The 24,377-nt window shown below is 33.4% G+C and overlaps 2 protein-coding genes across 4 annotated transcripts in view; one reads left to right on the top strand and one right to left on the bottom strand.

The window, feature by feature from the left end:
* The window catches only part of LOC123525061 (uncharacterized), a 94,299-nt gene extending 71,330 nt beyond the window's left edge, over positions 1-22,969 (bottom strand). Inside the window, exon 1 of one of the 2 annotated variants that reach the window (XM_045303767.2) lies at positions 22,816-22,969. The gene's annotated coding sequence lies outside the window, so the exon portion shown is untranslated. Of the gene's footprint in view, positions 1-2,144; positions 2,264-22,815 lie in introns of those variants that run through there. The other variant, XM_045303769.2, reaches the window with a different exon arrangement.
* On the top strand, positions 8,874-12,037 carry LOC123551820 (uncharacterized). Of its 2 annotated transcripts, none has more exons than XM_053538206.1 (2): positions 8,874-11,096; positions 11,260-12,037. In XM_053538206.1, the coding sequence occupies exons 1-2, from the start codon at positions 10,983-10,985 to the stop codon at positions 11,527-11,529; spliced, it is 384 nt and encodes a 127-aa protein (XP_053394181.1). In that variant the 5' UTR covers positions 8,874-10,982; the 3' UTR covers positions 11,530-12,037. The 2 variants fall into 2 exon arrangements, with proteins under 2 accessions (XP_053394181.1, XP_053394182.1); XM_053538207.1 differs by having other exon boundaries at positions 10,288-11,009.
* Positions 22,970-24,377: the final 1,408 nt, after the last annotated feature.

The following is a 24,377-nucleotide window of genomic DNA, read 5'->3' as shown; positions in this document are numbered from 1 at the left end:
TGTCAGATACTTCAAATTGTCTAATCTCATATTTTAATTACCACTAAATTTAGAAGAATATGTGTTTGTTTTACATGTAAGATCAGAACATCTCCCACTCGTTTATACCACATCTTCCATTTTCTCTTGCAATCGGGCCAACTTTGTATATTTCAATCATTCACAGAAATAAAGGTGACTTAAGGTTATTTTTAAGAAATGAACAAACAGTAAAACAGCTAAAGGCTTTGAGCTTGTTTAGAACTCTTTGCCCCGTGTTTAAAGCATTTTCCTTTGATCTTTTGAATGAACGCTTAAGTTTTTGAATAGATATGGTTTTCAATTAGCAATGTATGTTTTTCTGCAACATCTTTTATTGTTGGATTTTCGACATGGGTTTCTTTGAATTCAAACATTTTCTTCATATCAACTTTTATTAAAGTTTCAATAGTTACTTCTTGCGTAATCTGACATTTTGCCTCTTGGGAACCAGCAGACTTTCATTGAAGGCAATATTATTATGTAGACCGAAGGTTTATAAAACTTGGGATTGTCGGGATTTTCAACAACTGTTGCAACTGCATTTAGAGAAATGTGATAATGAACATTTACAGTTCGGTTATTGACCGTTTTGAACAAAAGTTAATAAACACGTAATTGGCATATGGTTTTAAGAAAGCGGTATTTAAACGATTTCAGACGTCATTTTATAAGGTCGAAATGTTGGTTTGTTCAAACCAATGTGAGATAATTTAATATCCCATACATTCTTTGGTATCTATTGTATGGAAATAAATCATAAGCAAGTTATGTGCTAGTGATTTGCTCTTGAATAAAATCGTTGTTTGTCGTCCAGATGCTGCGCCCTCGTGATATAATTCCTTCTCATGTGAACTCTAAACAATGATTTTATTCAGCGACAAATTACTAAATGAGATATATTATTTCTTAAATATTTTCAAAGAAGTATCATTTTATATAGTGTAGAATAATATCTAACAATTTTAACATTATATCAATAGTCCAAATTTGTACTAACATTTCTACAATTTGTATATAATTGCTTTGACATTTTATGATTGTTTTACAATAATAATAATAATGATAATAATGATAATATAAACAATAATTTTATATATTGTAAATAATTGCATTTGTTGCGCCGTTGGCAGAATTAATGTATTTACAATTCTTGCTGGATATAAACACTATGCGTAAAAAGCAGTATAAGATATTTCAACTGGTTCCTGTATCGATATTATTTAGAAAACATGTGCATTCTAATATTTGTACCAACATTTCTACAATTTGTATATGATTGCTTTGACTTTTTATGATTCAGTTTTACAATAATAATAATAATAATGATAATAATGATAATAAAAACAATAATTATATACATTGTAAATAATTGCATTTGTTGCGCCGTTGGCAGAATTAATGTATTTAAAATTCTTGCTGGATATAAACACTATGCGTAAAAAGCAGTATAAGATATTTCAACTGGTTCCTGTATCGATATCATTTAGAAAACATGTGCATTCTAATATTTGTACTAACATTTCTACAATTTGTATATGATTGCTTTGACTTTTTGTGATTCAGTTTTACAATAATAATGATAATAATGATAATAATGATAATAAAAACAATAATTATATACATTGTAAATAATTGCATTTGTTGCGCCGTTGGCAGAATTAATGTATTTACAATTCTTGCTGGACATAAACACTATGCGTAAAAAGCAGTATAAGATATTTCAACTGGTCCCTGTACCGATATCATTTAGAAATCATGTGAATTCTAATATTATATCTTTAAAACATGCCGTTCTACATTTACAGTAACAAACGAAATGTTTCGTGGGTTCTTAGACTAACAAATAAATAAACTATATCATAATTACCTAAAATTCTGATACTGTTTTTATTATATACTCGTTTACATTCTGTGTTAAGAAAGCGTCAATATTTTTTCCATATTGAAGTCTGAATTTACATCAGGTTCGACACATCCGCTGCAGAAATACATTTATTTATGGACTAAATATCGGATAGAAGAACATCAACAACGCGTAAATAACTTTATCATTATCATAATAAGACCTGCTGCAAAATACAGATAGTCATGTATTGACTGAAAATCTAAATTGTCAAAATTACGTTTTGTAATAGTTATCCAGTTCCAGTAGTTTCAGTTTCAATAAACGTGGAAAATTTATCGTTCAAACAAATGCAACTCAACAGAAACTGATTTTCTCATGAAATATGGTCTAATAAATGTTACAGACAACTGAGCTGTGTTGTCAAATAGCAGATTTCCAATAATTTAAAATTCTGCAATATAATAGCAGTTATTTAACAGAGAGGAAGTTATCATTTGTCACAATATTGTGGAAGGAGTGACATTTACAGTGTTTGTTTTGTTTTAAAAACGCATTTTTGGCATCTATAGGCACCACAGTAGAACTAGCCAAATGGAACCAACCTGCAGAGGTAACGGGTAAGTTATGCAATGTTTGTGACCTTAGAAATATTTAAATGTTGATGACAGAATGAGACTATTCAATTCACATGTACACAGGGTTATCATTCATCTTTTGCAATAAAGATTTAAATACAGTTTGTCGTCTAATTAAAGTTACTTAGTATACGCATTACAATTGCTTTAAAGATAGAGATGTAGTGTAATGGTTAGGTGTTTTGTATTTTATTTCGGGTATTTCTTTCAGAAGTTTAAGATTTTAAAAATTATAGAAGATGAAAGCTGTACATTTCATAACTTGTCTCAAATCTTCAGTAGCTTGACTTGTGCCTTGAGGGTCACATCCGTGTATTAATTACTAAGTTGACGGAAGTTGAAAAATGTGTCTGCAATGTTATCCTGTATTATACTATATAAACTCAATATATTCTGTTGTAAAAGAGGGAGCTGTCCAGGTGACGGGCAAGGGATATATGTTCCCGCTCTCATGAGCTGAAACTTAATAAGCATTGTTAAAAGCTAGGCTGAAGTACATTTATAATTAAGAACTTGTGTTTATAGAGTTATTAACAGAACTGTTTTAAAAGGCTCATTGAACATTGATTATATCTTTGAAATTCGACTGAACATTTATAAGTAACTGTGCATTGCTCTTCGTAAGAAATAAAAATGTTAGAACTGTCATAATGTTGTTGTGTTTCAAGACAAACTTCAGGTACACAAGTTTTACATTACAGAGATGACAGACTAATGGGCTAATACACAATACGTTAAGTGAATATCACGGAAATAAAATATATCACAGAAGTTGCTCCCTATATAATGCGTTCGTATGGTTATATGGGAGGAATGATTATCTTCTATATAATTACTAAAACGGTATCAATTTTGTTGCAAACATATTGTATACATGTTAAATGAACATCATTACCTTTCTTATTGCATGCTGATTTTGTGATGACAATAGTTGATATTACTTCTTTCTATTTTGTGTACGGTACTCGTTTTAGAGATAACATTGCCATTATTCTTTTCTTGTTCCTGACTCATTAATTTCATGTTTTGCTTTATTTTTCATGAGACTCGCACAGACTGAATGTTCGAGGTTTTAGTGAAACTGTTTGAGAGTTGAACTCCTTTTACCCTGCTCTAAGAATGTGTTGAATGATTCCTGCTTGTAATGTTCCAGTAGAATAAGCTTGGCAAAGGCAGTATAAATTGTTGCCAGGACAAAACTGTAATTGGTCAGTTACTTTATAGGCAGAGTTGGGAATTTATATATTAGCGTTAAATCCTTCTCTATGTTTAGGGTGCTCAAATAACTCGAGAACTCGAGATAAATAGAAGAGGAGGTGAATGTGCAAGTCCATAACATCATTATATTTGATAAACTGAAACATGTTTCTGGTAAAGTAAATACTTATTTTCATTAGGTAATTGAAGACAACAACTGAGTTGCTTTCTTATTGTAAATACATATGTCCAAAATCATCATCTGTAACTAATATACAAATGTAAGAAAAGGTTATACTTTGTCTCCAAACGCTGAAGGTTTCTTCTGTTTGAATATCATGTAGAATACAAAACAGTTGTTCATATATTCTCAGTGGTCTGGCCTAAAACAAAAACAAAAAAATCTTTGTTTCCGGTAACATGCTCAAAATAATTAGGGTAGGTAGGTCGGATTTTCTTTTTTTCTTTTTTCTTATTATTAAGTGAGACTTTTCGGAAATTATTTTTGTGTCAAGAAATGAATACAAATAAGGCCGTTACGGCTTTAGAGCATCATTAAGTTGATTTCTAACATCACTGACCTATCCGTGCGTGATATTGCAAGAGAAAATAAATCACGCTCGTCCTTAGGTTGATAGAAAGGGCATTTTCATACACGGACATATTTTTGCTCATTTCCAATTTTTCGATGTTGCGTGACCTGCTCCACTCTGACCTTTTAACCTTAAATTGTCATTGAAAAAGCATGAAAATCCTGACTCTGAACAGTGACGCCTGTCAAAATAGAGTCTATTTTATATAAAATCTATATAAAATACCTGTGGTTTTGCGTGCTAAAGTGTGGCGCGTGGCCGTTTACTGTTACCTACTGTAATCGTGGGTTGCATACACACAATAGAATTTGAATAGCCGCGGAGCAGGGCTTTAATTTAAACATTCGAACGTTCTAGATACATATCGAGTGAGTGAGTGAGTGAGTTGGGTTTTATGGCGAATCGACACAAAATGGTCATATATCGCCGAGAAGAAGTCATATTGCGAATGAGATACATATCGAGATACATGTCGAAATTTCGAGATATGTAAAATGCAATTTCGACTGAGTATTGTACTTTTGACTTCAATAACTCCAAATTTCGACTTAGGAATTCTAATATAAGTAACTGTAAATACAAACTGGGATACACAATCGACTTATAAGCTCGAACTTTCAAATTACTATTTCGAAGTTTCTACAAACTTATTCGAAATTTTGACTTCCTATCTCAGCTCGATATTTTGACCTATGTAACTCGAAAGTTTAGCTGACTAACAACCATATTCGGTCGTAGATGTAGGTCTTTGTCAAGATTTTGTACCTTGTGTAGACTTCATGTAGCCCTAGAGGGTCATAAAATGACATTCAAAATATTACTATTTTAACCCTGCTTTAGACTGAAAGATTTTCTCCCCGCTTTGAGACCCATATACGAAGGAAATGTAGCCGTACCCTACACGAAAGTTGTTGGTCCTGGCTACCGTTCGGGGTCAAAATCGATTTACTGGTGTGTGTGTGTTGTTGTTGTTATTGTTTTGCGGGGGAGGGAGTGGGGGTGCGTTTAGCACTATTTTTCAACGGTATTATAGTTATGTAACGGCGGGCAGTTTAACTAACAAGTGTTCTTGGATTCTCTACCAGTACTTATCTGTTTTCTACAATTAAGACGAACTTTTTCCACATGAATCAGAGGTGGAGACAAATGATTTCAGACACGTCAAGCAAAACGTCAAGGAGAGCATTCTCCTCGCCCGGGAAGCAAACTCACAACTCCACGATCCGTAGATCCGCTCTCTACCGACGGAGTTAAGCAAGTAAGTTCGGATATCTGGAGCAAGCTCTACAGTTTGAGGTGATTTCACAGAATCGGACCGGGTAATCTTCAAACTTAGAATATTTCTTTATTTTGACAATATCTGAAAGTTTGAAACTACATCCGGTCATCTTGCGTGAATTTCTAGAACTAACAACGGTACATCATCTCCACCGACGCATTATGTGCACGCATAAGGAGGACAATCAACGACATCGCATAATGATAATACTTATGCATTACGACTCGTACACAGACATGTTTGTTTCCATATAAAAATTCTAATACATCTACCTCTTTTGGGCTACAGCCTGTGTAAAATGTAATTGTTTCTATATTTTCAATGGTCTGTGAAATTAATGGCCTTTTTTTTAGTGAGGCGTTTATGACATATTGCTTTTTCGTATGACTTTGTCTGTCCTTATGACTTTCAAAATATATATTCAAACTGAACACATCCTGTAACTGCACCTTTAAAAATGTTCATTGCTTCTTTTATGTTGCATTCAATATCCCTGTCTTGTTTTTCTTGACTGTGTCAGTCATACATGTGGTGTTGAAGACGATGTTATTACGGTATTAACGCATTAGCAGTAGGTTCTTAGTAAACGCTTTTATTTTCATGCAATTTATAAAAGTTCAAACATCTATATTTGCGTGGAAAAAACTAAGAAAGTATCTATCACATTTAGTAAAAGCTTTCTCAATTAACTAGTCATCCTTCTTAAATATCTACTAGTCACAAAAGCAAACAGAATTTTCTATAATAGGAAATTGTAAAGTATATGGCAGACGGTCAGAAAAACATTCAAGTTCTTTTTCAATGCTCAATTATCACTTAAATACATCCGTATTTGCTATTTTTATAAGAACCCGTAAGTACGTAGTAATAACTATTAAGCTTGAATTACGAAAACCTTACTTACAAAACTTATGTTTTAAGGTTTTTACAACACAAAATATTCTTTAAACATCATTTTTTTAACTGGCCAAAATTTACATCTTGCACAGCAAGTAATTTGTCTGCGCTTTCCGTTTTTACAATAGCTGTGCCATTGTCTATCACTCATTTCTATTTTGAGTTCCTTTGAATGCTCTTTTATGCTAGATTATAATGTCTTGAGGTAATCGGAAGACAGGAGGAAGGAAGCCTGTCATTACTCTCTTAAGAGGGAGCTTTGGCCATCTCCGTTCGATTGTCACAAAAGTATATTGGTCTTAGAGAAGAAAATTAAACTTGATGATTTGTAAAATGTATTTCAGCTAGAATCATTAATCCTCACATTATTATTAAGTAGCACATGACCATTGCCCACATCCTGTATAATCCCCTTTGACCAAGTACAAGCAGAATGTTCCCTTTATTTAGACAAAAATAGGGAATTTTTGACAGTATTTAAGTAAACCATGAAATTTAATGCAAATATAGTATTCAACTGAAATGAACTTGAACATATTTTGCTGATATTTATTCATATAGGCCTCCAGATCGTTCGAAAACAAAAAAGAAAGACTTTTTTAGATATCTGAAAATTAATGCTGTATTGCTTAAGAATGCTTTGAAACTTGATTACTGACAGACTATATGCTACTGAAACACACGAGAATTACATGTAGTTGTTTTTACTACTTTTTACGATAAAAATCGGAAAGCGTTTGTAACGCTTTACTCGGGTATAAATTTCTAAATTTAACGCACAAGAACAATAAATCCTCCGTTTATTTAAGTCTCATCCAATATGCGCTATTGGTAACTACAGCGAAAAGCATTTTTATTGCCGCGGCGGTCCGGTTTCGATTCACGACGCGGTCATCTTGTTTTTCTTAATTTGGCATTTTTAAAATAGTTTAGAAACAAAAAATCATATTCTAATGGTCATAATATGACCATACTTCAATTTGAAAGAAAGACTATTTTTAGCCAAAATCTGGAGTTCAGTGCCTTTAAATCTGTACACGACAATAATGATTTTTTTTTCAACTCTGGCGTATACTGAGTCGCCTTACTGGTAATACCTGTGTAATGCCCTTTACATTCTCGTACTTGATGAGATAGACGTTTCTAAAGCATAATCAATACAGCAAGTTGTTTTGATTAAATATGAAGAAGTTGACATGTTTAACGTTAATATTGAAGTTATTATATCTGTTTCCTACGCATGAAATCAATATATTGTCGATTTTTTAATTTCCTGTACATATCCGACAGAAATGGAGAACATTTTAATCAAGTATTTGTACAAAAATTGTATTACACTTTTTGAAAGGTACGAGATTCTGTGAAAACGACAATTTTAATAGGAATTTCTTACGCAGTCCGCTGCTCTATTCCGAAATGTTGTATTCTGTCTTCGACACATATATATATCGAGGGGTATATGCATAAACCACGTAAATGATGGATTTTGTGAAATTGACTTTTTGCGAAAAATTGGTGTAACTTTGAGTGATACATAATGTGTCAAAATTTCATGGCTATAGCACGACTGGTTATTGAGATATTGATTTGTGATCAAACCACGTAAATTATATCACATATTAATGTTTGTGCAAAAATCACGTAAAGCGATATATGTTGTAACTACCAACGGTATTGAAGTATTTGTTCTATGCAACAAACACTCCTTTAAATTTACAATTGTTTTGCATTAAATATTTTTTCAAAAATAGTATAAGAATATTCTGCATAAACCAATTAAATACAGACACACTCTTTTTGCACAGAACGTTTTCTTCAAGTGTATTAATTTCAGTTATGCAAAAACAACGCAAATAAAAATATACCACTTTTGCACATAGAAACAGTTCATGTTGTCATAAGAATCTTTTCTGCATAAATAAAGTAAATGAAAATACGTGGTTTTGCTTTGCAAATTGAACATCTGTTGTTCACCCCATTCAGAACACAAACACATTTAATGAGTGTTAATTGGTTATACCAGAGAACATGGTAATACAAAGGACTCATGTTCTAAGATAAAACAATGTATCTGGAATGTCTCAACAATGTTTCCCAAACTTTCTTATATATCAGTTTACAGAATAACAAGTCTAATGTACATAGATTTGTAAAAAGAATTGCTGGGATAACAATTAAAAAGGTATGCATATTTAATATTTTGAATATTAAATTGATGTATTATAATTTATAAGTTGCTACAAATATAGTTTTGCCATATTGTTATACCAATAATTCTACCAATAATTCTAATTATTTTATTCCATATAAAACTTAATAAGTGAATAGTTGGAGTATATTATGGATTATAGTAAAACTTATTAAAATAAACAATAATATGAAACTAACTAATTTATTATGAAATCAAAATGACTAATGATATACACAGAGTGACCATTACATTTACCATTTTACTTATTTTTTCAAAGATTTTCTCTTGCATCGTTAATTAATGCCATCATATTTATTAATCATTGCACAATTTTAAATGCGCTTTCTTCTGTTTTAGATGATAGTGAAGATGAGTTTTTCAAATCACTGGACATTGACAACATTTCTAATACAGTAAGAACTCGGGTAGATGATATTAAAATCGATGAAAATCTGAAAGGTTTGATGGTCACCGGTACAATAGTTAATAATGCAATATATCAGACGAACATTAGCGTGGTCGCTGAAAATGACGCAGAGTATGAACAAAATGTTATAAACTACTACATTGCAACTTCTGATTTAAGATCCGTTGACAGTGAAGTACATCCAACAAATAAAAGCACGATCGATGAAAAGGCAACAGCTATTGATAACACAGCAGATATGGTAGACGACAGTAAGGTAGTTGAAATAGCGGAGGGACTGATAGACAGTATTGTTGTTGAAAACGACACAGAAAACGCTGCAGATCAGACGGACCATAGCATGGTCATAGAAATTGAAGCAGAGTATGGTCAAAGTATTATAAATTATTATATTAAGACTCAAAATGCAAAAGATAAGTGTTCTGTCGATGAAAATGCAGAATATCTGACAGATAATATCACGATTATTGAAAACGAAGCAGACTATCAGGAAAGAGTTATAAGTTACTATATTGCAAGCCAAGATACTGATTGTGACAAAAATGTCATAAATGTTGCATCGAGAAAGCAATGTAATGACGATGACATGTGCAGAGGCCAATCACCTAAACCCAAACGAAAAAATTGGCGCAAAAAGCCTACTCGCCTACTGGGTATATTGACAATGTAAATACTAATGGAAGAAAGGACGACGTTGATAGTGGATGTGAAAGCGAAAATATTCCTCTCAGCCATTTTGTTGGACTTGGAAAAAGAAAGTCGTATGAAAAGGATAGCTCTGATAGTGACAGTGGGTTAGATAAACATATCATCTTTCATCCAAAGATCTGAATTCCACCGATTCCGAATCTATGTCAGATGCATCGGAAAAAACAAAAAGAGACCGTAATCAAAAGAAGAAAACTAAAAAACTAATTGAAAATGCACTTAGAAATCTCGTAAGCTTCCTAAAATGCAACCACAACAACAAAATAAAGTCATTAAAAGAATCAACAACACTCTCCATCTGCAAAAGAAATAAAATATCAGACATTTCAGAAAAGTATGTAGCAGTAAATGCAAGTATAAAGGAAAATCTTATACAAAACGCAAGGATCAGGGTAGCTGAAAGAACAATAGATGGTCTTCTCACAAAGAGTTCTCTAACACGGGTCAAAGTACAAGGCCATGGAAATTGCTTCTTTGAAGCTTCAATAAAATCAAGTGGAACAAATAGAACCGCAGAGGAATTAAGGGAGCTATTAAGTGAACATCTTGAGGAAAAATCTGAGGAGTATGCCTGCTTTCTACTCAATAAGCACAAACCTGATGATGACGAAGTCTTTCTGAATGAATATCTAAATGAGGTAGAAAATCTTAAACGTGATGGATATTGGTCAAACAGAGTGGCTGATTTTTTGCCACTATCTTTAGCAAATTTTGAGAAGAAATGTGTTATCATTTATACAAACAAAGATACAACCAAATCTTGCAGAACCAGCGCCAAGTGATATCATTAACCTGGCATATATCTCTATTCCAGGACTTATAGAACACTATGACGCATGTACGGTTGACAATAACATTGATACACAGAACCAGTCTGTAAATGAAGAGAATGCAAATGAACATAATATTGACAAGCTGGTTGCTACACTATTAAACAAAAAAGTAAATGGTACTCCAAGAAAGTCTACACCATTAAACGAAAATGTCAGTGCTACTCCAAGAAAGTCTACACCATTAAACAAAAATGTAAATGCTACTCCGAGAAAGCCTGCAAATTACAACACTCCCGTGAAAAGGCATTTAGTAAGAAAACGAAAGGCTACACCAGAGAACTGGAAACGAAATATAAAGACAAAACTACGCTTAAGTGGAAAACAGTATATCTCAAAGTCAGGAAAAGTTATAACTATGGGGCGACGACGACATCCATACCATGTAATTCCACTTAGATACTCAGATTTTCTTGATTACAAAGATGTAAAGAAGAACCAAATTAAGGTCCAGACTAACGCTCGAGTAAAAGTATACACATAACTTATAATATTCATATTTTTAACTGCATACAAAACAATAATCATAAATTCGCATCTGTTAAAACAGTAGTTTTAGTTTATTATTTCTAAATATTTATTATAATAGTAAACTTAATTTTGCAAAAATGTACAGTTCTTACATTTGTTTTCAGGTGTCATGGATTCAGATTCGACACATGCGTTTTGTGAAAGACTTGCCCGATACTATGCTGTTCAAGAACGATCTTAGGGATGATTTTACAGCGATTAAGATCGCAAAGGACGTCAAACTCAACGAGGTTGTACCCAACAAATACAGACAGAAACTCCCTGTCTCTGCAGCTAAGAAGAAAGACTTAATGACATTGTGTAAGAATGGAGCAATTCCTAAAGATTATCACGTCTTGAGTATAACAAAAACTTACCATCAAGTGCCCCAGTGAAGGATAGATTACCAGAGTCAGACGTAGAGGAATCTGATGGTGATGAATCAGACAACTATCCGAAAATCAATGGTTGCTTAACTATTGTATATAAACGTATTGACTGCAGAAGCGATTCATAAACCTAAAGATTATAATTAAGATCTAGTCATAATTTTAAAGGACTATAAAATTTAGTGATAAATGACAATCTTTTGAGCATGAAGTGAAAAGGGAACTAAATGTTGCACAAGATTTGATATCAAAATAATTCTATGTCTATTAAGAAATGTAAATCTCAAAGCAAAGAACATTGTGATAGTTTTTGAGTTTGATGGTATATGAGAACCAGTTTAATGACACGGAATCTAGGATTAGATTTTGTTGAAACAGTATGGTTTGATGCCATATGAAGACTCTATAAGACTAAATGACCTAATGTTCTTTGTCTGTATGACACCAAAATATGCTACAACAACTGTATATGTTTTTGAGCAGACATATATTTTAATAAATAACATAACAGAGAGGTGTTATAACTTTGTTATACTTATAATCATTGCTAAACAATAATTTCATTTAATGTGTAAAATAGTTCGTAAGAGACGTTGTTATACACATTTTAAAATATACTGTTGTCACGAAATGTTTAGTGGAAAAAACAAGTATTCTGATATTACCTTATTATTTTGGTCAAAATATGCTATTTACTATCAAAAAAGTTTATACTACAAAAGAGCAAATCCAGACACATCTTTTTTGTTTGAGTAGACATTGCGCTTTTTGAAAACTTGTGAACATGGAATAATAACGTCTCTATATATGCATGGTTTTTACAGACTTAAATGTTTAAACTTTTGAAAAATCTTTTCTGCAAAAGAAACGCAAATTGATATACTTTGGTTGTGCATAAAACTCTTACCATTAAAGTGGCACAGTATATCTGTGGAAAAATGAAGTATAAAAAAATACGTGGTTTTCGCACGGAAAGAAAATTATTAAATGATAAAAACCTGCATGCATAAACAGAGTTTGATATTCATCACCCTTTCCTATAATGCTACGTACTAGGGAATATTACACCATTTAGCAAATGTTTATACACACCCAACAATTAAGTAGTATCATCAAGTTCTAGTGCAAAGAAAAACTAAATAGTTTTTTCTTAATTCTGAAAAAAATTCAAAATCAGATTTACGTGGTTTATGCATATACCCCTCGATATATATATATATATATATATATATATATATATATATATATATATATATATATATATATCACAGTTATATATCTACCAAATAATTAAAGGCATTTTAAAGCAACTTATGATCTTTAACCCGGATAAACAACTCTGCAAAAATAGATAATTTATCATTATACAAGAAAGTATTCGAACATTATTCTAGACTTTATTTTTTTTATTTCAATACTTGTTTCCCTAGATTTTTGGTACAGCAAATGAAGCTGTTTCCATGTAAATGTAAGAACCATCATGTAACTCCTACGGTAATAAAGCTTTAAAAAGTAATGTAATACAAACTGACACTCGGAAGTACGATATGGCTCTAGGAAAAATATATATGTGCAACTGTGTCTTTTGACAGGGCTGAGGCCATGGTCTATGTTACTTTGTTTTCTAGGAAAACTGTCAATCATTTAATGTTGACGTCCTGGAGTTATCAGAAACAAATATAGACCTTACACAACATACACAAATCTACAAATATTTATTCTAACGGGTTCGTTCTCTGCCAAAACGTTCCGTAGTAAAATCTCATACAATTCATATAAATTAAAGTAAAAAAATAATCTATGAGACAGTCCTTTGGGAACACAGAATACAACTAAAAATAACAAGAGGGCCATAATGGCCCTATATCGCTCACCTGTTATCACTGCTCTTAAGGACAAGAATCATTTTATAGTAACATAAAAGGGGAGTAATTAAAAACAATTATTGTAAGTAAACAAAGGAAGGATATGCCAAACAAAAACAAGAGCACTGCAATGCAATGCAAATGCAGAACAATATACACACCAAACAAATTCAAATGACCTTTGACCCCTAAGTGCGACCTTGACATTGAAGTAAGCCATCCGAAACATGCGTTCTGCACGTCGTTTCGTTGAGGTGAACATTTGTGTCAGGTTTCTTTGAAATCCTTCAAGGGGTTCAAGAGTTACAGAGCGGAAGGGAAATTGCTAACCAACAGACAGACAGACAAATAGACAGACACCGAGGCGATAACATAATACATCCCTTCGGGCGTATAAAAAGGAATCGAGATCTTATGGTGATACAAGTTGTGTGCAAGTTTGGTTAAAATCAAATTATAAATGAAGATGCTATTGTACAAGGTAAAGATAGCTAATTTTGGCCCTTTCCGGGGCCATAACTCTAGAACCCATAATGGGATCTGACCGGTTCAAGAAAGGAGCCAAGATCTTATGGTGACACAAGTTTTGTGCAAGTTTGATTAAATTCAAATCATATATGAAGCTACTATTGTGCAGACAAGGTCAAAATAGCTAATTCTTGCCTTATCAGAGCCCATAACTCTGGAACCCATAACGGAATCTGGCCGGTTCAAGAAAGGAACCGAGATCGTATGGTGACACACGTTTTGTGCAAGTTTGATTAAATTCAAATCATAAATGAAGCTGCTATTGTGCAGACAAGGTCTTAACAGCTAATTCTGGCCATTTCAGGGGCCATCACTCTGGAACCCATTATGGGATCTGGCCGGTTCAAGAAAGGAACCGAGATCTTATAGTGACACAAGTTTTGTGCAATAAATAAAGCTGCTATTGTGCAGACAAGGTCAAAATAGCTAATTCTGGCCCTTTCAGGGGACATCACTCTGGAACCAAGAATGACATCTGGCCAGCTCAAACAAGAGGGCCAAGATGGTGCTAGGTCGCTCACCTGAGAAACACACCATAACAGTGTAAACACGTTTGACCTAGTGATTTCATAGAAACGAATATTCTGACCAATTTTCATCAAGATTGGACCAAAAATGTGGTCTCTTAAGTGTAAACAAGTATTTTATTCCATTTGACCTAGTGACCTAGTTTTTGAACCAAGATGACATACATTCGAACTTGACCTAGACTTGATCATGGCAATCATTCTGACCAAATTTCATGAACCTCAATTGAAAAATACAGCCACTATCACATACAAAACATTTTTCTTTGATTTGTCCTAGCGACCTAGTTTTTGACCCCAGATGACCAATATTCGAACTTGACCTTAATTTCATCAAGGCTATCAATCTGACCAAATTTCATGAAAATCATTTGAAAAATACTGTCTCTATTTTATACACAACATTTTTCTTTGACCTGACCCAGTGACCTAGTTTTTGACCACAGATGATCCATATTCTAACTTGACCTAGAATTCATCAAGGCAATCATTCTGTATAAATTTTATGAATATCCAGTGTAAAATGCAGCCCCTATTGCATACACAAGGCAGTTCTTTATTTTGACCGGGTTAACTAGTTTTTGACCCTAGATGACATATTCAAACTCAACCTAGATTTCATCAAGACAAACATTCTGATCAAATTGCATGAAGATCCGGTATAAAATGCAACCCATATTGCATATACTAGGTTTTTCTTTTATTCGACCTAGTGACCTAGTTTTTAACCCCAGATGACCCATATTCGAACTTAACCTAGATTTTATCAATGCAATCATTCTCACTAAAATTCATAAAGATCATTTGAAAAATACAGCCTCTATCGGATAACAAAGTTTTTCTTTGATTTGTCCTAGTGACCTAGTTTTTGACCCCAGATAACCTATTTTCGAACTTGGCCTAGAATTCATCAAGATAATCATTCTGACTGAAATTCATGAAGATCAAATGAAAATACAGCCTTTATCGCATACACAAGGTTTTTCTTTGACTTGACTTAGTGACCTAGTTTTTAACCCAAGATGACCCATTTTTGAATTTGGCCTAGATTTCATCAAGGATATCATTCTGACCAAATTTCATGAAGATCAGTTGAAAATACAGCTCTATCGCATACACAAGCTAAATTTTGACAGACGATAGACGACAGACAGACGACAGACAGACAGACGACGGACGCCGGACATCGAGCGATCACAAAAACTCACCTGAGCATTGCTCAGGTGAGCTAAAAAGGAAACAAGATCTTATGCTGATACAAGTTGTGTGCAAGTTTGGTTAAAATAAAATCATAAATGAAGCTGCTATTGTGCAGGCAGACAATGTCAAAATAGCTAATTCTGGCCCTTTTAGGGGCCATAACTCTGGAACCCATAATTGGATCTGGCCAGTTCAAGAAAAGAACCAAGATCTTATTGAGATAGAAGTTTTGTGCAGGTTTGGTTAAAATAAAATCATAAATGAAACCACTATCGAGCAGACAAGAAATTGTTGATGCACAAAAATAGCAAATTCTGACCCTTTAAGGGGCAATAACTGTAAAACCAATGATGGGATCTGGCCAGTTTTCGAAAGGAAACGAGATATCAAGCCAATACAAGTTTTGTACTAGTTTGATCAAAATTGCTTGCAAAATGTGGTCTCTATCGTGTTCACAAGGAATTGTGGACGAACGGACGGACGGACGAAGGGTGATCAAAAAGATCACCCTGTCACTACGTGACAGGTGAGCTATAAACCGGCAAGATTTGTTTGTAAGTTAATTAGATGAAATGAAATGTTCAGCACCATATCTTCTTCTAGCACCGTCTTAATGGAATCTAAATTGGAATGCAGGCAAATAGCTTTGGTGTGTGTTAATAAAGTACCAAAAAATATAATAGAAATCTTCCACATAATTATGCACGTTAAATGAAACTTAGTGTTTTTCAATCGACAATTATTATTTGACAGTCATTATATGACATTAAGCCTTTGGCAAAAAAACATTTACATTTAAATATTTCGCATTTAGCATATATAGCAATTAAACATGTAGGATGAATTATTTGTTTTACCACCGGTTGTAATAACATTATGTATAGGGAGAAAGTTTCTAATAAAAGCTGCTATAACTTCCTACTCAATCCTCTATGTTGATATTTGTAATATTGTAATAATTGCAACCATGTCAATAAATATTGTTTAAACCAATTAAGCATCGGTCTTCCTCCATTTACATTTGATTTAAAGTCAAGTAAACATGGCATGTACGTCATATCTTTTTATTGTTTTAATTTCTTTCATAGTGTAGGATGGCACACAGATTGAATCTCTCATAACAATATTGCCATTACTAAATGACGTTTCTGTTGCCATAATGATTATTAAAGTCTTTTTCGAGACAGTCACTTTAGTACATCATTAACTCTAAATACTCGATCAACCTTATTAAATATTAATGTGGCGACGAATATGGACGTAATAAAGACAATTCTATAAAACACTTAATTTATGGAAACAAGCATAACCCTACTAAAACAAATTAATTAAATATCTTTTACTTAGTTTCATAAACTGCTCAAATCAAGGGATCACAGCAAAACTAATCTAAACGCAAATAGAAACAGAAATTAAGATATGTTCGTTCTCACTCCTTGCAGTTGATATAAATGATGTCCCTTGAGATGCGACTGCAGCAGATATTCAAGGACAACAATGAAATCACACAGAAGGAAACATAAAATTTAATAAAAATAGTTTTTTTTCAAAATGCCATATAAAGACATTAAAGCAATAAGTACAGTGAGCTAAGGCAGAAAGTTTTCATCAAGGTTATCAGCAAAAAACAAAAACTCGGAACTAACTTGAAAACCATTGTGGAATGGTTTGAGACCTATTCTTGTAAGAATGTTATTATCTGAGCATGTTTAGAAATATACAAACTATCCTACCAGGAATAAAATTACTGTCTAGCTAAAATTAATGGCAATGAACTGTAAACATCAATTGTTTAGAAACAATTTCCAAACAAGCTTCACTGGCACCAGACCAGAAAGAAAATGCCTCTTTACGTGTTATACTCTACCCCTAGGTATTCTATAAGAACCATGGTCATGAACGGGAAAATATATTAACCCATTTCAATCGCGCATTTCATACCTGAAACGCGCAGTTCGGTAAATGTGTACTATGGATATTGAACAAGTGGTAATTTATCTTCCATTGTATACCGGTCTCATTTTTTTCAATATTTCTTATCTTAGAGAAACAACGCGTAATTTATAGTTTTTTCAACGTTACACAAAAAAACTTGGTTGAACTTCCCTGGTGAAGTTCCGGTCTAGATTATAAAACCATTCTGACTTGCTGATGTGAAAATGTATGTCAGTCGTTGTTTAACTACACGGGTACGCTAAAATGTATATATGCAGCATAAATGTGCAATATGGATTAGATAAACAGTACAGGTGTATACCAATGAATGACTTCAAATTCAAAATCATAACTAAGATTAATTTCATTCATCATTTCGAGCTTTAATGTAAAACTTTGATAAATTGCATTCTGTTTTTGTTTGTTTACATTTCGCCAAATATGTGCACACTGCTGTGACCTCTAGACCGGATGTTCATTAGAGAAGTTCACGCAAGTTTTTCTGTAACGTTGACGAAAGCGTAAAATATGTGGAGTATCTCTGCAATATGAAATATTGAGACAATGTAACTGGTGCACGATGGAAGATAAATTACCGCTTGTTTAATATGCTAGGTACCCATTCACCGAACTGCGCGTTTTAGGTGAGAAATGTACGATTGAAATGGGTTAGTGCACTTTCTGGTTCATGACCATGGTTCTTATAGAATACCTAGGGGTAGGGTTATAACACGTACAGAGACATTGTCTTTTTGTTCTGGTGCCAGTGACAAGCTTTAGCTTTATATTCACAAAAATGTTTAAAATGTTTAAATATTTTGCATAATTGCTCTCGTGTTTTCTCAACTTGGACCGAGACACTGCAAACGTATACGCACTTACTTCTGCAGGCTGAACCGGAAGTATTCTTTCCAAAAAATATTGCAAGTTTTATCCCTAATTCAAAAAAATAGGCAGTCGACGTCTGTCCATCCGTCCGTCCGGAGCCATATCCAGGAAGTGGTTTGGAATATTTGAATAAAACTTTAAAAAAAACATGTTCACCACTACAGGGAAATGCGGCACTTCAAGTTTCAGTCAGACTGCGCAAGTAACACCAGAGTTATGGCCCTTAGTAGTTTCTAGGGTTAACTATATAGCCTAAGGGTACTATAAATATGGCAATTTCTGCTTCATAAGATGTGACATACTTGACGTAGAACTATGAAACTTTAACTGAATTTAGATCACCATAAAGTGGTAGTGCACACACAATTTCGTCAGGATCTCTTATTGCCTTTTAATTGTTTAAAAATCCACATAACAAACTAACCAATAGAAGAATTTCATTAAACTTCTTTAATTTTTTTCCCATGAACATTTATTATCAACATGTAAAGTTATGTACCAACTCCAAGTCACCCCTACCTCCCTGGTCACACACCCTCCCCTCCCCATCCCTCTCCCCCTCAATTTTTTTCATTTTTTAAAAACCTTAGACCTTCCATGAATATTTAACATGCAAAGTTGTACCCTTCCCCCACCTCACTCCTCCACCATATCACCCCCATCAACCCGATCATGCGCCCCCCCCCCCCCCCCACTCTCAACATTTTTTCCCATTTTTCATCAATATTTATTTTCAACAAACGTGAAGTTTTGCACCCTCACACGGTCACCCTCCCCCCTCTCCCCAAACACACAAACACATTTTTTATTCCTTTTTTTATTTTTTTCAAACCTTCCATGAATATTTATCAACATGTGAAGTTGTAACCCCCCACCCACGTTACCCCCTACGCTCTCTTAAGGACATCTGTTCTTTTAATTTCAAATGTAATGAAATTATTTGTTTCATTGTAACATCCTTAACATTTTGCCGGAATATATTTCTTTGCCATTCCTCACCACAAACCCATTCGGTGACGTATACCAATTCATCGAATTTGCTTGTTTAAAAAACGCATAATAATGTAGGAAGTATTAAGATGTAATCATAAATGTCTATTTTGCCTTCAGACAGATAGAGATAAAAGCTAATTTGCAAACAAGATATAAAATGATGAATGAAAGTTGTCGTCTTTCCACAAAGTGGCAAATAATATGTATAATATCATGAATAATTCATACAACTATTGTTACAATAATGGATGCTTATTTTTTACATGTATTGCTTTTGCAAGATGCAGAAGCGCTCAGAATGAAATCTACCGAATATTTAAAACCATGTAGATGACATTCAGCTGCTGAACACTTAACAACAAATACTGTGGCAATGCAATAAACTATACACTATTTCTTTGTGAAATTGTATTTCCAGCCGTATGAAAATGTAATTATTCTACAACTCTCTGTTACTTAAAGGTAAAAACTGTTAAAATTTGACTTTGTGTCTTCTCTTTAATGTGCGTTTTACTTAATTTATTTCACATGCTGAAGTCTCGAATTCATTTACGCAACTTGGTAGTCTATTTAAGTGCATATGTCTAAAGGATAAGAGACAAGGTTTGTGTCTTAAGAGGTTACGACCCAACTGTTTTGAGACATACCGCATGTCTAGTGTTCAACCCGTTTACAGTTGGACACTACACTTTCCTCTTTGATTGTGTCTGACGGAAGAGGGGGAGAACTCTATGATAAGCAGTTTTTAAATCCCACCAGGACTGAACTGTTTTGATGTCTGTCTTCTATCCTGTTTCCTCGAGCCCTTATGGGTGTTTCTCTTGTTGCTCTGTCTTCTGCAAAGGCATTGAGTACATACGTTTTTGGTTCTTAAGGTTTGCTTTTTATATATTTATACAGTGTTTTACATGTCATGCCCTTTTGTTTCCACTACGTGTGTTAGAGATTCACCTGGCGGGGATCACTTTTATTTACACTATCCCGTGTCTTTGAAAAATGGTGGGGGTAAGAGTGAGGTTGGGTGCACACCATAAACCGGTTTAAGCTCCCCAGTGGTGTTTTTGCCACTGACCGTTCCAAGGCGGTGCCCCACTGTGTTCCTTTATTTGTTCGTTTTGTCCTCGTGTGTTTACTTTGTATGTGTGTGTGTGTGTGTGTGTGTGTGTGTGTGTGTGTGTGCGTGTGTGTGTGTGTGTGTGTGTGTGCGTGCTGTGGGTTTTGTTTTGGGGAGGCTGCGATTTTGGAACATTGCATTCCCTGTTTGATATATTGTTTTTTTTGTGTCAAATTGTCAGATACATTTGAAACATATGCATCGATTGAAAATGTACTAACCTAATAAATCTCTTATTCTTGAAAATCTGTACATTTTCACATGTTGTGCAGTTTCCAGAACCAAGAGATTTCTTTAGTGAATTTGAATAATCTCAATTGCTACATTACCAGTATCGCACTGATGCAATTGGAAGACAGGCAGGAGACATAACTCTGAATAATTTTAAAGTATCATAATATAAAAACAGTCATTTGAAAGGTCTGGCGTCACTTATCGATTGTCATATAAAAAACCTAAATGCCAAATGATGACATATTTCGTGTAATTCAGTTCTAGATATAAATAACTATTTTAATGTTTTCTTAAAACGCAGATTTAATATCATAATTATTGAAAAACCTTTAGTTTATTTTACATGATTACCAAAGAATACGCTAAACACTCTACGTTACTTATTCGTAACCTTTGATCTCTCTAGCTTTGAATATCATTAGTTTGGTTCTACATTGATTAAACAAAAATCATAACTTTTATTACATACTCGTTTCTATTCCCCGTTAAGTTACACTGGTACCGGAAACGTCAATATTTTTCCATACACTGACGCCTGAATTTCATATCGGGTGCGTGACGTAATTCAGTGTGTGCTGTTGCACTATTTTTTTCTATTTAGTTCAGTATTGTCAATCCTATTCAGGCTATTGAACAAATTCATGATATTTACATTATATTTATACGTGTAGATGAGTATGTAATAAAAAGGTTATTATCTTTGCATCGGGAAATATGCACTCGTTTTCTGCGGAAGAATATTGCGCTCATAAAGTCGCGCAATATTTCCGCTGAAGAACTCGTGCATATTTCCCGATACAAAGCCAATAACCTATAAATATCGTACTTGTTCAAATACACCACACTGACAAGAATACATTGAATCAGTACGTTTTATACATTTCAGACCATTTTAACGTATATTCTATTTTGTTGCCATTAACAGTGACAGACACTTATGTGATGTTACTTGTTCATGGCAGGAAAATGCCGAAACGTCAGATTATATCTTTTAATGAAATTTTGTTCTTTTTTCCTGTCTGGCAATTTCTAGGGATCAAATCTGTCTTTATTTACCTTTTATATCGCATCTAATACATCGAAGATCAAAAAATGATTTTCTCGTCAAACCGCCCACTTCATTTACACACATGAATTGTTTCATAATTATACATTAAATATTGTAAGATATTTGTCTAAAATTGTGCTTTTAAAAGTCTCCCCGTACTTGGATTCAGTGTTATTATATTTTCTGGTTCTTTGGGATCATGGAGTCCATCCAATAGATGTGTAATAGAGTTCCGCTTAAGCCGGTGCTAGGGGGCTAGGGGCGTGAGAGGTGTTGGAACTTTTCATTACCTCTCATGAACAGACTCAATCAAACCGAGTCTGCTATCATTCTGCTCGGTTGCATCCTATGCTTCATAAGGATCTTTTTACAGAGTTTATAACGTTTACTTTAACTATTCACAACAAGATTGGGTAGAACCTCAAAAATGTGCGTTTTTAAAACGTATAGGCAAAACGAAAAAAAAACGTTTTGAAACAGAATTATGTCATGGTCAGGTGAGAATGCTTATATCGGTTTTAGACTTGACTCACAGCATGGAACGGAAGCCGATATAGCACAGGATTTGTATTCTGAGACCATTGGTTCGAGCCCAGGCTTTAATGCATAAATTCTCATACGGTTGCAATAATTCAAAGAATTTACCAGCATTGTTTCAGACATCAAGATATATTACGATAAATAATAAAAGAAACACTAAATATGCTATACCCCAAATAATGTTATAACAGTCAAACCTACAAATAAAGTGAACTATGTTTTATTTGCGGTAGACTTTAAATAGTCAGATGCAAATAAATGTTGCAATCTAACATAGGTTTTGGATCTTTTTTAATATTAGTTTAGAACTGTGTTTATTATATTCCAAGACCAGTTACCTCGGTGCCACATTGATATTTAAACGTTTAAATGTGTTATAATTGCCGATATAAACATTAATCACGTGAAAATAAAACTTACCTATTATAATCAAGTTCCAGCAAAGTCCTGTTTATAAACAACTGCAATAGCGCGTAGTAATATCCAGATAATTATATAATGAGCATTTATATAAAATTAGCCGCTCGACAATAATAAAACAAAACAAGCGCTAAAAACTAATCTGCTGACATATTGATAAATACAATGAGCAACTGGAGAGACAGCTGTACTGTATGGTAACAGATTTCCAATTACTGCAGCAGAAATTATAATACCAGTAACATAATTGTCACAGACCTTGAATCACAAATTAATTGTTTTTAAGTAAATACGAAGTAATTAATTCTTAATTAATTCTTGATGCTTGCCATGAAATTAGAGTCTAACTTTAATTTAACAGAAACTGCATATTAACACAAAGATTCCTTGGGTTTATTGCATAAAATAGCAATGCTGATTCTAATAATAGGAGAGCAATACCTAGGAAATGCATTTATTCGTAATGGTAAATAATAAAGATTGTTTAATTCGTTGAAATATACAGTATAAGGTTGGAATGTAGTATCCAATTAATTCAACAAAGGACTGAAAACAGCATTGTAACTTAGGAGTATATATTTAAGAAATATCAATGGATGCTGAAAGTGCCTGGTGTTCATTATAAGACTAGCATCTTAAGTGTATTTCAGCATCATTTAAACAATTTTACGAACACAGTACAAAAAGAATGTTTTGCGTTTGTTTCTAATTGTAAGAATACTTTGTTATCTCTTACATTCATTCAAAAATACATTTGTCGCACAATATCTATTCCAGTGTGACATCAAATTTAATCCAACCTGATAAATACAACCGAATTCCCCAAAATGTATATATTTCATGTGCAAGGGTGACTGGTGTTTACGAGACAAAAGCCGTCACGCAAGAATGAAATTTGACCTCCGAAGAAAACATACATTTACGTGTAAACGTAATTCTTACTCTAATGAATTTATTTCAGTTTAAAACACTAGTTCGTACTTTTGCTGCATTTGATGAAAAAATAGAAGGGAGTGCCGCCTAAATTGCATACGTAACGTACTAGTGGCGGTTGACGTCATGTACATAAGTATCAACGTATTCTAGTATCTTGTTACCTTTATTGTACTTAACAAACAGTGACATTAGATAGAAGGGATGCCTACGATGTAACATCTATAACGGTATACACACTTAAGAGCGCCAATGTAAATTCTTGACCATCGCATATGTTGAACGTAAATTATTAAATTCACCATGCATTTTGAATAGAAAGATGAAAACGTTTATTTTCGTATAAACATCATTGATGCAATATTATCAAATAGAACCCTCCGCTAGACTACCAGAGTGATTTGATGTCAATCGCAAAAACATAAATAAACTGGAGTCATTTGACAGAAAGTGCGGTCAAAATCGCAACTGACATTCAAACAGAACATTCAGTATTAGCTAATTCCCATTTTAAAACGGTAACATGTGATTTTTATTGTATTTAAGGCTACTTTACATTTAAATCGGGAACTACTTTTTTTAGCGGAAGGCGGATTACAATTTAACGTGTGAGGATTTTATTTTACCTA

The sequence above is a fragment of the Mercenaria mercenaria genome, chromosome 3 (assembly GCF_021730395.1).
Source record: "Mercenaria mercenaria strain notata chromosome 3, MADL_Memer_1, whole genome shotgun sequence".
Classification (NCBI taxonomy): Eukaryota; Metazoa; Mollusca; class Bivalvia; order Venerida; family Veneridae; genus Mercenaria; species Mercenaria mercenaria.
Note: the sequence above shows the minus strand (reverse complement) of the source record. Positions and strands in the feature narration are given on the sequence as shown.